The sequence below is a fragment of the Hypanus sabinus genome, chromosome 25 (assembly GCF_030144855.1).
Source record: "Hypanus sabinus isolate sHypSab1 chromosome 25, sHypSab1.hap1, whole genome shotgun sequence".
NCBI lineage: Eukaryota > Metazoa > Chordata > Chondrichthyes > Myliobatiformes > Dasyatidae > Hypanus > Hypanus sabinus.
This window is the reverse complement of record NC_082730.1, coordinates 49,891,208-49,907,755: the sequence shown is the minus strand read 5'-3', so window position 1 is coordinate 49,907,755 and position 16,548 is coordinate 49,891,208. Positions and strand designations below refer to the sequence as shown.

Below are 16,548 nucleotides of genomic sequence, written 5' to 3'. Positions count from 1 at the left end.
TTATCCAACTACTCATTGCCAGTTTCAAGCAATTTCAACCTTTCTTAAGAGCGCATCACAGCTTAGTGTAGCTCTGCCCAGGACGATAAGAAACTGCAGGGAGTTGTGAGTGCAGCAAACGTAATTAAGGACCCCTCGCACCCTAGTATTTCTCACTTTTTCTGTGGGGTAGAAGATATGAAAGTCAGAGAGCACGAACGTCCAGAATCAGGATAGCTTCTACCCTACTCTTGACTTGAATGCGTCTCTCATATGCTAAAAGAGGAATTTTTGACCTCTCGGTCTATTTTGTCATGGTCGTTACACCTTATTTATCTACCAGTGGTGCAGCTTCTCTGTCATTGCAACTCTGTATTTTTATTACTGCCTTGTTTTAATTCTGAGTAGCATGATACCTTTGGATGGCAGGCGAAACAAAAGCTTTTCCCTGTATATGTGACAAGAATAACCAATATCAAATCCAGTGAGAATGGGCAACATTTACCTACCTCCACAGTGTGTTAGTCCATATAATGTGTAACCCTTGTGGCAAAAGCATTCAAAGCTCCCAGGGGAGTTCACACAGATGTGATCACATGTTCTGTCAAAGGAGCATTCATCAATATCTAGAAGGGAAAAGGAAAATGAATCAGACTCTTGCACGTTATAAGTTTGACTTCAGCCACGAGGCAGATGGATGAAAGGAAAATGGAGGGTTATGTTGGAGGGAAGGGTTAGATTGATCTTAGAAGCGGTTAAAAGGTTGGTACAACACCGCGGACCAAAGGCCTGCATTGTGCGGAACTGCTCCATGTATCCTAAATGGCAAATGTACAAGAATGGCCAGAGTCTGCAACAGCCTGCATGAGAGAATGCCACAGATGGACTGAGGCTCACGATTTACAAACAATCACGTCTATAGCCACGTGTTATAGTCAGTTGTCATCACCGATTTAAAATGTCTAATCCACCAATTTCTCGTAGAGGAAGATATACAACTGGGGTCAGAAATTAGAACCCAAGCCTTGTGTGTGTGAACGTGTGCAATGGTTACAACTGCTGTCAGGATGCACGGTCACAGCTCTTTCTTAACTGATGGGACAATGATATTTTAATGCAAGGTTGGATGCTGACCCAGTGGCAGTTAACTTATGTACATTTGCTTGTCACTTGTGACTGAGCAAAGGGGGAAAACTGGGACCAAAGAGCAGCCCACTTGGCATTATCGTGGCCTTTGCAACACAGCAGTACCAAAACACCATTGCATCATTAATACGAAATGCAGTCACAAATCTCAAAATCTTTGCCATACAAAACTATGTCTCTCAAAATATTAATAGGAAGCATGAGAATAACTTTTATGTCAGATTGACAAGGTAAACAGCAAATTCCACGTTTAATAAAGGCATCTTCAAATTAAGCATTATCCCTCTATGAGTTACTTATCTTCAGAAATTGGAGAACATTTGCACATATTAATCAATCTGCTGGAATTCAGGAGCAAAGAAAAAGTAATCTCTCAGTCACTACAACTACATATTCCGCCCACAATCAATAAATACATGCCATAAACTCATGCTGATTGGGGAAAGGTAACCTCGAGGGCCAGCCTGGCCCAGTGTAAGCCACACTTTGATTTAGGTGGTTGTAAATTCGAGCTCTGCCCTGTAGCCTGAGCACATGACTCAAGTTGAAATTCATTGCAATGCACTGCCAGAGGCATTGTCTTTCAAAAGAGATGTTAATCTTAGGTCTGGCCTCTCTCATGAATATAAAATGTCCTTCGGCACTATTTTGAAAAGCAGCAGGGACATCCCTGGTGCTCTGTACATCATCATAAAACAGACATTCATTATAAATCCTAGTGCTGTTTGTTGCACTTGCTGTGTACAAACCGGCTGCCACAGTTCTCTATAGTACAATGGTGACCATAATTAAATGATCATTGGCACTAAAGCTCTTTGAAACATCCTGAAATGTAGTATATTAATTCTTTAATGTTGTTAATTTACTGAAATCTATGTCAGGATAAAATGCTACGAAACTTCTATTAACCAATTAACTCCTTTTAAAGTTTCTTTCCAAACACTAAATTTTGTTCCTCGAGAAAGCAAACTAGTTCCAGATGTAGGTTGGGCTGTGATGTAAATAGGCCATTTAATCTGGTGCGTAGCTGCTAAACCCCACAATAGACAGTAAAGGATTCTCCTACACCTTGCCCAATATGTTTGTAGCAGTGGGAGTCAGCTGGTTGAATGGTGTTACACTCAATGTCAGCAAAACCAAGGATTTAATTGCGAATTTCAGGAAGGAAGAGTTGGAAGAACACACACCACTTCTCATGGAGCCATCGGAGGTGGAAGGAGTGAGCAGTTTCAAGTTCCTGGGTGTTGAACATCTCACAGGATCTGTCCTGGGCCTAATACATTTGACCCACAAAGAAGGCAAACCAGCAAACGTACTTCATTAGGAGTCTGAAGAGATTTAGTATGTCACCAAAGACACTTGTAGACTTCTACAGAAGTACGGTGGAGATCATTCTGACTTTTGCATCACAGCCCGGTGTGGAAGCTCCAACACGCAAGAAGCTGCAGGGGTTTGTAGATCCAGCCACCTCCATCACAGGCACATCCCTCCCCACCATCGAGGAATCTTCAAGAGGCAGTGCTTCAAGAAGGGGGCATCCATCATTAAGATCTCTCACTATTCACGACATGCCCTCTTCTGATTACCACCACCACGGAGGAGGCACAGGAGCCTGAAGACGCACAGGCTCCTCAACATTTTAGCAGCGGCTTCTTCCCCTCTGCCTTCAGAGCTCTGAATGGACAATGAACCCACATGCACTAACTCACTATTTTATTTTCTTTCTTGCTCTCTTTTTGCACTATTTATTTTGTGGATATATATTCCTTGTTGTAACTTATAGTTTTTTTTCATTATACATTACAATGTACTGCTGCTGCAAAACAACAAATTTCATGACATATGCCAGTGATACTAAACTTGATTCGGGTTCTGATCAATGGTCACAGCATGAGAATATGTCTGTGGTTAAAGGTAGCTGAGTAAATATAAAGCCACTGCAGTATGAGGTGTATTTCTTTCCCTGACAGTTCACAATAGAGGATTTACCACAACCTCATCCTGTCTGTTTGAGGCAGAGCTGTTTAGAATGTTCCTATCCACAAGCGATCACAGATTTCCCGATAAACACGTCTGTCAAGTTCCCCTCTCCCTCTCACTGTAATGCTTATGGCAAAATGAACAAATATTGAAGGATGTTCTACAATCACTTTGTCTCATTTAACAGTCACTGAGAGCATGAGCACGACTGTGAATCATAAAATACTACTGAATGGACAAAATACAGTTCCAATAAACATAATCCTTTCCATTTAGAGACCTTGCATTCAAATTCAAACCAAAATTATATCAAGGTTTCTGGAAGATGATGAAATGGAACAAGGGTTAAACAATCTAGTCTGGGTGAATCAAGTAGAGCAACACCTATAACTTTGCATTAGGTATCTGTGCATCTCAGAAAGACCACAGGACAATTTCTACTGCACATATGACTAAACTTCCTCATCAAGGTAGGTATTGCTAGATCAGGAAATTAATTAATCAAATGACTATTTTGGAGCACTTTATTGTGATAATGGGCAGCATTAAATGCATTGCTCTATCTGTACTCCCAGTTAATTGAGCTATTGGTTAATAGCGTATTTGGGACAACTCTTAAAGAACAAAAACAAATTGAGAAAATAGCCCAGATTCCCTTTGTTTATTTGGGACACTAAGCCCCTTAAATGGGACAGGAGACTGTTGGAAAACAATTTCTAACTATCATCAGTCTTGTGGACTTGTGTGGCCATTAGACACCACATCATACTTACAGCAAACAGTTTTTAAATGGTGTCAGTTGTGTGCGTTTGTATTCAAAAAGCAGTGATGGTCGTCACTCATAGTTGATGAGAAATAAACAGTAAGACAATTCAGAACTGTTTTTCTCACTGTGGTTTCAAGCATTCAGGCTTAGAGATGCAAGAAACTGCCGGGAGGGAAAATGAATGATTTCATACTTTAACAGATTAGGACCTAAAAAGAATTTGAAGGTGCCAACTGTCATCTTGAACGTTACAATGAAAATAAAGATTTGGAGGACGGAATTGTCAAAGGCATTGTATGCAGGAAGTTAATTATCTGCATTGATTTTGCTCATTTACCGTCAATCAAAAGAACATAGCAGTGTACACTGGGTGAATACACAGTTTTATAACACTGTAGTAGTATTGGTAGTGTTCTAATTTGTCTGTATATCATGTAAATACACAAGTTGCTACTCAGTTAAATGATAATTTGACTTTTTAAACTATTTCCATGGTACTTCAGCTAATTGAGGCAGCCGTTTAATTGGGCCAAAATGAACTGCTCCCGATGTGTCCCAATTAAACGGAATCTACTGTACCTAAGTTTTGTTGGTAGCCAATTTTATCCAATTTGAACAATGGTAACTATGCTGCCACCATTCCTGGTAAGGATATCATGCCCATTTAAGTTTAGATTTGGGCATTAAGTGAGTACGACACATGCAACATCCCTAGCATATACTCATGTTATAAAAGGGATTGGGTTTTATTTAACCCATATGTTTTCCTATACATAATAATGTGATGTGCTGTGGATGCATAATGACTGTCAATGTTAATAAGAACCACTGAAGAATCAGATGGAGCTGATTTAATAAAACGTTGCTGCTGACATTTTCAATATGTTTTACACGGAACCGATCATTCTTTTCCAATGTATTTTCTTAAATGTGTGGTGGATTCAAAACTTTGATGTATTTATAATAGTTTTCATCTTCCTCGTCGACAGAATGGAACTTTCCAGTAGAGGCTAGCTCACCACAAAAATGCAGCAAAACCAGTAAAGTCTGTCCACACTGCAGTTAACCGCAGGGAAAAGGCCGACCTGATAGATCTTCTCCTGGCAGTCAACACAGGGGAAGATCTGATCGGGCTGGGACTGGTATGGGATTCATTCTTTATGTAAAGAAACACCCCAAGGACACTGATGGACAATAAATGGCAAAAGCTAGGAATGGAAACAATGATGTTAGGAACAAGTCTATGGCTAAGGAGACAGGCTTTAGAATTTTCTGGGAAGAAGTTACAAAAGTAGAATACTGGTTATCTTTGAATATAAAAACTCCAAAAGAGTGAAATGTGTGGTAATTTGAAAAAATTGCTGGTTTTTAACAAGTAATTCACTCACAATATTCATTTTGGAAGTACTAGCTTGGGTGAAGCCTATTGATCTCCGCCCCAAAATATTCTCAACAACATCATTTCCACAGTTCTCTGGGACACAGAACTTGGAAGTTGCATAATGCTCAATAGGTTTTTGGATGTTAAGGTAATCAAGCAATCTAGGGAAGATAGAGCTAAGGTAAAAGACCAGCCATGATCTTGATAAATAAAGAAGCAGGCTCAAAAGGCCTGATCCTACAGCACCTCTGGCTCAAGCTGCCTAATGAGATGATAATGCTTGGCTCTAGACGTGGAAGGAACATTCTCCCTCTAGCTGGCTTCTGGCCTGTCAAACCCTGTTTCAGCAAGATCTCCTTCCATTCTTCTAAATTCTAGAACACAGAGACATAATCTACTAAATCTCCTCTGTTAGCAAACCCATTCTAAAGAAGCTTCACTGCATTCCCTATGCAACAAATACCTCTTTGCTGTAGAAGGAATACCCCTTCTTGCATTAGGAAAACAAGACAGAACACAATACGTCAGTTGCATTAAAACTTCTATATTCCAAGCAGACCATTTGCAATCCAAAACTTTCGTTGCACCTGCACATAGGCTTTCTGTGAACCGTATTTTCTCAACAATACTTGGGTCTCTTTGAGCATCAACACTACCCAACTGCTTACCATTTGTACCGCGAAGGGTTAACTACCCAACTGCTTACCATTTATACCACGAAAGCTACTTCCACCACGCCATTCGTTGATTGGCCCATTCAGAAAGCGTAACAGCTTTCTCCCAATGGCTGGCTCCCATGCCACAGCATCAGTTCGCAGTTCTGGGTGCCGTAGATGTATCAGAATAGCAAGTGCAAGAGACTCTGCCTTCTTCACTAGGGGCTCTCTTCAAACTGAGATCGCAGCCAGTGCTGAAGAGCCATTGGGAAAGTGTGCTGCAGATAGAAGGACCCACACGCGCACTTCGGTAAGTACCTGCTTGTTCCTTATTTAGTGTTGTAGATGTGTAACTTGGAGGAGACTTAACAAAGTACCTGTTAAGTTCAAAGTGTTACTGAATGTTTAGTGTTGTAGCTTTTGTAACAAGGAGCTTACTTGTTTGACTTAAATGTTTGGTTGACTGCTTCACTGTTTGTTTGTAAATAGCTGGTTAAGGTGCTTCCTTGCTATCAGTATTTTCCGTTCCACTAATTGAACCTGTGAGCCTGCTTCTCTGTAACAACGTTTTATAAAAGTATGCTCCAAAATGTGAGATGACACATTTTTCCACATCATAATCCACCTGTAAAATTTTCACCCACTCTCTCAACTTGCCCTTATTCTACTAAAGCCTTTTTACATCCTTCTCTATACGCACAGTCCTCCGTCATTTTGCCTCATGCCCAAACTTGGAACTATGACTGCTTTACGGAAACATGGGTTGACGAGTGATGATCACAGAGAATCAGAATAAATAGGTCTTTTTCAGGCTGAAGAGACATAGCTAATGGAATGCCTGAAGAACCAGTTCTTGGCTCTCAATAAATTATTACCTACGTTTAAGAGTGTAAGGTATCCAGGTTTGCCGATGACACAAAAACAGGAAGGATGGCATGGTGCAATGAAGATATTTGGACACTACAAGAAGATGTAGATAAATTGAGTAAGTGGGTAAAACTTGGCAAATCAAGTCATTCCATAAGGAAACAAGCCATTCACCCCACCACTTCTACACTATGGGCACTGCTAGGTGAGGAATGGTAGGAAGGTCATGCACTTAAGCAGGAGGAATCAAAGGAAAGATTACATTCTAAATGGAGAGAAAATGAAAATGAATTGAGTACAGAGGGAACTAGATATTTACGTGCATGTAACATACAAAGGGTTAGCATACAGGTTTAGCAAGTACAGTGTATATCTTTATTTTTCCTATTTAGGCAAGGTTATACTAAGATTGCAAGCAGTTGAAAGGAGATTCAGCAGGTTTATTCCAGGGATGAGAGGGGTTTCTATATTGAATGGCCACAAAGGTAGATTTGTTTTCTTTATAAGTTAGAAGAATGCAGGATGATCTTATTGAAACATCTAAGATGCCGATGAGAACCTTAGGTAAAATTTGAGAAGTTTCCATTCGCGAGAGATTGAATAATGAGAGACAGTTACAAGATAAAGAGATGATCATTTAAAAGTCAAGTGGGTTGGAATTTCTTCCCTCAGAGATTCAAGATTTCTTAATGTTGTTCAGTACACATTTGAGTGGTGAAATAAATTATTGTTATTTTGCCTCTGATGCGGCACATAAAACACAATATAAATAGTAACACCATAAGAGCATAAGAAACAGAATAAATATAAACATAAGGCAATCATGTCAAGCACAGTGTGAATGAATGAGAGGGTGGTGGATCTTGGAATTCTCTACCCAGAGATTGTGGCAATTATATCACTGAAAGTATTTGAAGAGGAAAAAGATACTGTATACGGTGTTTCTGAAAGGCTGGAGGAGTGAGGACAAGGCAGGGTGGTCTTAGCCCTCTCCTTTTCTCCTGTGTTCTTTCGTTCCCTTGGCCAAATGAGCAGAGGCTAAGTACCTAAGGTAACCCATTAACTGTAGCCTGCCAACCTTTTGTCCACAAGTCCATACGACACTGGAGCAGAATTAGGCATCTGAGTCTACTCCACCATTCCATCGTGGCTGATTTATTATCCCTCTCAAGCACATTCCCCTATAAGGATATAAGGCATAGCTTCATCCATTGCCTTCTGTCTGATAACACTTTCTAATCCCTTTTGTTTGTCGTAATATTATTAAAGTGCAGAAAAATTTGGAAACAGCCTCTCCCTCAACGTCGCAAAAACAAAGGAGCTGGTTGTGGACTACAGGAGGAATGGAGACAGGCTCACCCCTATTGACATCAATGGACCTGGAGTTGAGAGGGTGAACAGCTTTAAGCTCCTCAACATAAACATCACCGAGGATCTCACGTGCTCTGTACACACCAGCTGTGTGGTGAAAAAGGCACAACAGCACCTCTTGCATCTCAGATGGTGGAAGAGGTTTGGTACGGGCCCCAAAATCCTCCGAACTTTCTATAGGGGCACAACTGAGAGCATCCTGACTGGCTGCATCACTGATTGGAGTGGGAACTGCACCTCCCTTAATCGCAGGACTCTACAGAGAGTGGTGTGTGTATCTGTACACACCACTGTAGTGCATCTGTAGATGTGAAATTCCCACTATTCAGAACATTTACAAAGACAAGTGTGTAAAAAGGACCTGAAGGATCACTGGGGACCTGGGTCACCTTAACCACAAACTGTTCCAGCTGCTACCATCCAGGAAACGGTACCGCAGCATAAAAGCCAGGTCCAACAGGCTCCAGGACAGCTTCTCCCACCAGGCAATCAAACTGCTTAATTCATGTTGATGCAACTGTATTTCTATATTGACTATCCTGTTGTACATAATATTTATTATAACTTACTATAAATTGCACATTGCACATTTAGGCAGAGATGTGACAAAGATTTTTACTCATGTATATGAAGGAATAAATTCAATTCAATATTGTTTCAGAGTGAGTCTCCTGCTAAAACAGCCACATCCACGAACATTTGGCAGGATTGTGATCTTGCACTCCACAATTTGTGCTAATAATTTCCAGCTCTCAGTAGACAGTGAGAGAATGTAAGAATATAATGGAGGATTGCTCCTGCAGTCTTGAAGTGTAATGACAATAATTAAAATCAGATCTTAAGGTCTCACTCGGCTGAGTGTATAAAGGTAAAAGAAAGAGAAATTAAAAAGAACTGTTTTAAATCCTCTGTGAGAAAGACAACACGGAAAGTATGGCAAGCAGAAGACAAAACAAGGGCAAAGAAGAAATCATTCTACGAAGCAAAGAAAGATGGAAAGACTTTGAAATTAAGTTGAATGCGGATCTCAGCAGGAGGAAGAAATGGTCCCCATTAAATCTAGGGTAAAAGAAGATACGAAAAGAAACCTGCCAATTCTTAGAGCGTCCAGTGGCTTTCACTAGTACGCACATGTGTGTGGTTGTTAAGGGATGGGATTCTATACCCTCTGTCACATTGAGCACACGACTGACACAAAACTAAAGTACAAATAATTTCAGAAATTTTGAACAGTTAGAACATATTGCCTTAAATTAGTTCCAGGTCACCCCATGTAAACTGAGTCGTAGAGTTAACGTTTGGTGTTTTTATGAGATACAGAATCTATATCTCAGCTATATCAGTAGACAAAGCAGAGTCAGAGAACTGAGAAATACATGCTGGTTTGATTACAGTTTGAGATAATGCATGTTTCTCTCTGAAGCCCATAAATCCCCCAAAATGAGTATTTGCAACATGAACACAATTAATTAACTTGAGGCTGGGAGAGTGTGGAATGGGCCTGTGTGGTGCTTTACTGCTCTGTGTGATGGCAAGCATTTAATATGATACAACAGATAATTTAACTCCTTATAAATGCGAAGCAATCCAGCACTCTATTTCCTTTGTAGGTTTTAAACTCTAATTCAGGAGTTCCCAACCTTTTTTATGCCATGGACCCTTAACATTAACTGAGTAGTTCATAGAACCCAAGTTGGGGGAACCCTGCTCTAAATTAGCCACAAAATATATATATATATATATATATTCTTTAGCATCGAGAAGTTATCCCCTTTCTCTTATTTTACCAACAGCCACGACTCCACTGTTAGACCCAATTTAGATGTGCCACAATGTTCCCCTGCATGTATCCAGGCTTGTTCAGTACAGAGGCAATGGTTGATGCAACCAAAGCACGACAGCAGGGGAACCCTGCTCTAAATTAGCCACAAAATATATATATATATATATATTCTTTAGCATCGAGAAGTTATCCCCTTTCTCTTATTTTACCAACAGCCACGACTCCACTGTTAGTCCCAATTTAGATGTGCCACAATGTTCCCCTGCATGTATCCAGGCTTGTTCAGTACAGAGGCAATGGTTGATGCAACCAAAGCACGACAGCAGAGGTGGCCATGATGTAAGGCTGTTGTGGCACATCCAATGAGGATGAGGGGGAGGGAGGAATAGTTATGCATCCTGACTATCTGAGGTCTGTTGGTTAGGAATTCACAGCGGTGTAGTTAGATGATTAGGGGTTTGTGCACCAAGCTCTGTGAGACAACAATGTTCAGTGCTGAACTGAAATCCAGAGACAGCATTAGTACACCCATTTCTGCCATCAACTGCGTGGAAACCGTACTGGTGAAGGGATGAGCTTTGTGCTCATGGATGCTGGAAAGAAGCTGAGTCAATCAAAATGCAATCTTTCTTCATGCGAAGGCTGCCCTTTCTCAGCTTCTAAACCTCACGCGCTCGGCAGCAGGAAAGACTCTGCTCCAGCCCCTATCAATGGTTCATTAAACACGCAAAAGCTTCTAGTTACACGTCCAGAGCCTGAAGATTGTGTGAAGATACTTTTGAGATTGTTTTGCTACCACTATATTAACGTTTGTGTCATGCCATAATGCTTCGTATCAAACTTTTCTGTCTGAATTCTACGTTGGGCCACACAAAATAAAACAACTTTAATGTAAACAGCCCAGCTTAGTCAATTTCATACAGACCACATCAAAGTATCGATGGGTGAATCAAAATGGTCTGAATCTGAGCTGATCAGTAGATTTTAAGCAAGAGAGTCTGGCACAAATGGCTATTTAATTAGTACACTGAGATGTTCTTCCCTGCCAATGTTTCTGATGAAGGCTCTTTGTTGAGGCTTGAATTGTTTATGTAGTCAGACCTAATTTACCAGCTTGAATGCACAATGAACCCACAATATTTTATCATAGTGTAATCCTCAAGAGATCTTGCCTCTATTGCAACAGAAAGAGATTACATTAAGGTTAAACTTAGGTGAGAATGATGACCCACTGACAAACCCAACTCCAAACAAGGCATCACAGTCCCTCGTTGTCTTGTCTGCGGTCACATTCCTCTGCACTGCTGTTTACTGGCAGGGCTGCCACAGCTTTCATTTATCTAAGGGCAGCACTCCCTTGTTTTGAAAGGGGTGGCGTCTTGAACAAAATGCATGTTGCCAAGTTTATCTAACTGTCACAATATCATGGCAACTGCGTCAGAGTGCATTATCATGCCTCTTTTTATCTCATGGTTCTCCTTCACCTTCAGCTTTGTTACCACTGACAAATGTCATGTTATTTGTTGTTTTGCAGCATCAATACAGAGCAACACATAAAAGAAAGTTACAATCAGAAATTTTTTCAGGGGCAAAAGGAGTGCAAAATAGTGTGGTAATGTTCATGGGTTCATAGAATACTTCTAAACACAAACGTTTCTAAACTATACAAGGAAAAATCTAGCTAGCTGGCAGTGTAAAATTTAATCTAATTTCCTGACTGTGGCTGGTGGGGGAGGGGAATTCTCAACTTCACAGAATAAACAAGAGGAAAACAGGAGCAGCAACAGGCCACTTGCTCTCCCAGGCCTGCCCTTACCATTCACTAAGATCATAACTGATTTACCCCAGGCCTCAACTCCTCCTTTCTGCCAGATTTCACACAGCCTTCAAAAATTTACCAACCTCCACTTCCAATATTTCTAAATGATCACACTCCACAGCTGTCTGGGACAGAGAATTTCTGACACTGAGTGAAGAAGTGGAAAGCACAGTTGAAATTAATCTGCACTTCTTCAAGGGAAGTGCATTATTATTTCAAGAACTGTTGGGCTTGAGGTAAGAAGTGTATGTGATATAATCAGCCATGAAGGAATGCAGACTCCATGCTTGTCTGGTGCTGCTAATGAAGATTCTATAGACAGGTTGGAAAGGAGAAAAAGATGGGACTGAGTCTTATTTCAGTCTTTTGTACCCTGGCAGGTAAAGTAATAATCAGCCCCTCAAGTCCTAGTGAAATGTTTCCACTGCTGCACCTTTTGGAACCCAGTTTATTCCTGATCCAGTAATGGCTGCATTTTGCATGATAGTTTGTTACACCTCCAAGTTCTAGTTCTGCATATGGGGCCCGAAAAAAATGCAATTATTACAAATTATGGGAAATTGTGAGTTTTGGAATGGCACTGATTAAAAAGCTAATTTGAGATGTGATTTGCTTTTGGAACTATCCAGCTGTTGGCATTATCACCGTGGGATTTAAACCCAGATAAAAAGGACCAGGAGCCGAATTGCACCCAGAATGAAGCTCAGACCTCGTTTGTGTCTTTATTGCAGCCAACTCTTCAACATGAGCAACTTCTTCCTCAAAATCCTTCCTTTATATTTTCATTGTTTTATATTTTCTTTTCAAATATCTTGTGCAATTCTGTTTTAAAGACATAGTTTAATTGCTTAAACAGCCACGTTTAACAAAATATTCCCATTGCAATAACAAGAGATGATTTTATTTTGACTTCACTCTTTGTTCTTCTAATAGGAGTATTATGAGTCTGTCTAGCTCACACTAATTCACCAACTGTGAATCTCTGAGCACCCTCTGGAAACCACAGAAGTTTGAAAACCTTTATTATGTCTGCTTTGGCCTACCCCGTGGAACAACTTTTTCTTAATTATAGCTTCTCATTTCCAGTATAATTGTAGTGAATCTGTTTGAGGCACAGTTTTGTGCTGCCCTAATATGCTACTGGTTTAAAGAAAGGGTGGTCAGAACTCACCCCAGTACCGCAAGAGCAATGTTTCATCATTGCCCGTTGAACGATTGAGTCATACAAAGGAGCAGTGTTGGAAGTTCGCTCTGTGGCACCACCTGGAAGACAGCGTGCTGGTCTGGCGTGTCAGCCTACAATATGTGCCTGAGACCCGAGCACACATGCACAGGCTTCCCACTTCTGCCGCAAAGCCAATTCCTATTCCGGTTCCACATTTCAGCTAGTTAGTGCAGAATAAATGCTAAATGAAAGACACTGTGCTGCTCGGCAAACAGACTAACAGTGATCAAAAACGCTGAATTGGAACACAGATGTAGGCTTTGACCTGGGGGTTTGAATTTAGATCAGAGACGTCAAAGGATACAAGATGGACAAGCTTTCTAAGGTATCAAAATGGCAGCAGAAATATACCAGGTTAGTGAAGCACCCGGATGCCATTATCCACGTGATTTGTGAACGACCTCTTTTATAACAAAAGCACATCATTAAATACTGAAAAATATTAGAGTCTTGAATCTCATGGAATATGAACCCTTTTCTCTGAAATTCAGAGAATAGTCCTGGAGATGGTAGCAGTGTGTGAAAAAAATGTGAAGGGACACATCCTAAAGTCAGAAAGGAAGAACAGAAATGAAGGAGATCTCTGCTGCTGCTAGAGTTGTTTCAAGAATACCCACGTGAGGTGGAATCTTGTGGTTATAAAATGGAAGACAGCAGAAATGAATGGTGGTTAAAAAAAGTCTAACATAGAGAGAATAGGACAGAAAAAGTTCCAACATTTGTACATTTTCCAGTCTTTCACTGTCACTGACAAGGACCGAATTTATTGCCTATCCCTAAAGTGACTCTAGGAAAGAGTGCTGGACAAGGTGCAGATGAGCCTGGGACAAAATGCTTTAGTTATTAGAAGAGACTAGAGAGCCATCACTAAAGTGGAGGAAGTTAAGAGGAGACATGACTTATATAGACAGAGTAAAGTAGGAGTCTTTTCCTCTTATCAGAGATGAATAAAACAAGATGACAGATTTTGTGTTAGAAGGATTTGAGGGAGAATTTTTTCACCCAGAGAGGGGTAGGCATCTGGAATATACAGATGAAGAGAATGATTCAAAGATTCAAAAATTCAAGGTACATTTATTATCAAAGAATGTATAAATTATACAACCTTGAGATATGCCTGCTCACAGGCAGCTACAAAACAAGAAACCCCAAGAAAACAATCAAAGAAAGAAAACAAAAATAAAAGGTCATTATCGGATATGCAAGAGAAAGAAAAATAAGCACAAATCATGCAAACAATAACATTCCAAACCAAACGGAACCCTCAGATCTGAACCTGGAGCATCCCGGAGCAGGCCCAAAGCCTCACTTATCAGTTCATCATATTAGCGGGCACGGAGCACAGCAGCCGGGCCGTCTTCATAGCCTCAGCACCAGAGACAGAGAGAGAGGGAGGAGTGACCATTGCGAAGAACGAGTGAAATCAGCTCTCACCGAGGTTCACTAATAACATCTAACAGATAGAGGGAGGAGTGACCATTGCAGAGAACGTGAGGTTCACTAATAACATTTAACAGATATTTGGATGAGCATTTTAATCACCTAGGCATTGAAGGTAATGGGCCAAGAGCTGAAAGATAGGATTTATACAGTTGGTGCTCACCGGCCAGTGTGCACATCGAAAATCAAATGATCCGTTTTGCGCTGTATGTCTCTACATACACACTTTTGAAAGGTGGTGATGAGCTATCTTCTTGAACCCCTGCATCCTTATGGAGAAGGTACTTGTGGGGGGAGTTGCAGAATTTGGATTCAGTAATGAAAGTATTGTGACTGGTTACATCACGGGCAATTTGAACAGACAGGAATATAACAGGGTAGCGGATTCCGTGCAGTACAGCACAGGCACACCCCTCTCCACCATCAGTACTATCTACAGGTGACTCTGCCTTCAGAAGTCATCATCTTTCATCAAAGATACCCACCATCCAGGCCAAGCAATCTTCGCACAGGAAGTCTGACATCCCACACTGCCAGGTTCAAGTACAGCCACTTCTTGAATCAACCCACACTACCCTAATTACTATCTCAGTACAGCAACACTGTGGCCACTGTGCACTGCAATTGTTCTAATTGAGTTCTTTCTGTAAAAATTCTGTAATTTTTTTCTTGTGAATGCTGTGCACCTGATGCTATGAGTAAAATTTTCTTTGACCTAATTTTATACGTGCTCATGCATATGACAACAAACTCGACTTTGAAGAAGAACAGGCAGTGTATAAATCTCCAAATCAGAATGCTGTGTGACTTGGAGTGGAACACGCAGGTGGGGGTTGTCGTTTCTGGTAGCGTAAGTGTGAGCTTGAGAAATAATGTTTGAGTCGTCTGGGTAGTGTGTTTTGAATAAGGAGGCCACTATAGCCACATGCACAAGTGTTGAAGGGACTGGCTGCTTAACGTATTTGATATGGTTCCAATCAAATGTCTTTTTGCTCCTGGATGATGTTAAGCTTCTTGAGATTGTTGAAGCTATGCTCATCCTGCAAAATGGAGCGGATTTCTTAACAACACGCACAAGATGCTGGAAGACCTCCGCAAATCAGGCAGCATCCATGGAAGGAAATAAACAGTTAATGTTTTGAGCCGAGACACTTCACTGGGACTGGAAGAGAAAAGAAGGCAGAATATGTTACTGTGGGGTGGGGGGGGGAGAGTACAAGCTAGCAGGTGAAAGATGAGACCAGCTGAAGGGGAGTTGGGTGGGTAAGAAAGGAGGGATCAAAGAAGAAGCTGAGTCAACCTACTCATGTGGTTTCTGGTAGGAGTTGACCTCAGGATGTTGATGGTGGGGATTCTGTGAAATTGATGTCATTGAAAATCAAGGGCAGGTGATCAGATTATCTCTCTTGTCTCTTTTTTAGCATTAATGCATTTCTCTGGTTATGACCCCATGTCTGAATATTTTCTTTACATTTCACTGCATGTAAGCATGGGTTGATTCATTTACAGATAAAACCATAAGACTATAAGACATGGGAGCAGAATGAGGCCATTTGGTCCATTGAGTCTGCTCCACCATTCAATCATGGCTGATCCTTTCTTTTCTCCTGCTCAATCCCGGTTCCCAGCCTTCTCCCCATAATCTTTGATGCCATGTCCAATCAAGAACCTGTCAATCTTTGCCTTAAATACACACGATGACCTGGCCTCCACAGCTGCATGTGGCAACAAATTCCACAAATTCACCACCATTTGGTTAAAGAAATTTCTCCACATCTCTGTTTTGAAAGGGCGCCCCTCTATCCTGAGGCTGTACCCTTTTGTCCTAGACTCTCCCACCATGGGAAACATCCTTTCCACATCTACTCTGTCTAGGCCTTTCAACATTCGAAAGGTTTCAATGAGATCCCCCCTCACCCTTCTGAATTCCAGCGAGTACAGACCCAGAGCCATCAAATTTTCCTCGTATGATAACCCTTTCATTCCCAGAATCATCCTTGTGAACCTCCTCCGGACCCTCTCCAATGCCAACACATCTTTTCTAAGATGAGGGGCCCAAAAATGTTCACAAAACTCAAGGTGAGGTCTCACCAGATGATTGAAATGAATACAGTCAAAGGAGGTAGAACCAGAAG

The 16,548-nt window shown here is 41.0% G+C and overlaps 1 protein-coding gene across 1 annotated transcript in view; it reads right to left on the bottom strand.

Annotated features, from left to right (window-relative positions):
• Window positions 1–16,548, bottom strand: part of LOC132381225 (signal peptide, CUB and EGF-like domain-containing protein 3) — a 339,989-nt gene that overhangs the window by 58,936 nt on the left and 264,505 nt on the right. Inside the window, exon 9 of the mRNA XM_059950570.1 lies at window positions 489–605. Within this exon, the coding sequence (XP_059806553.1) occupies window positions 489–605 (117 nt within the window). The remainder of the gene's footprint in view (window positions 1–488; window positions 606–16,548) is intronic.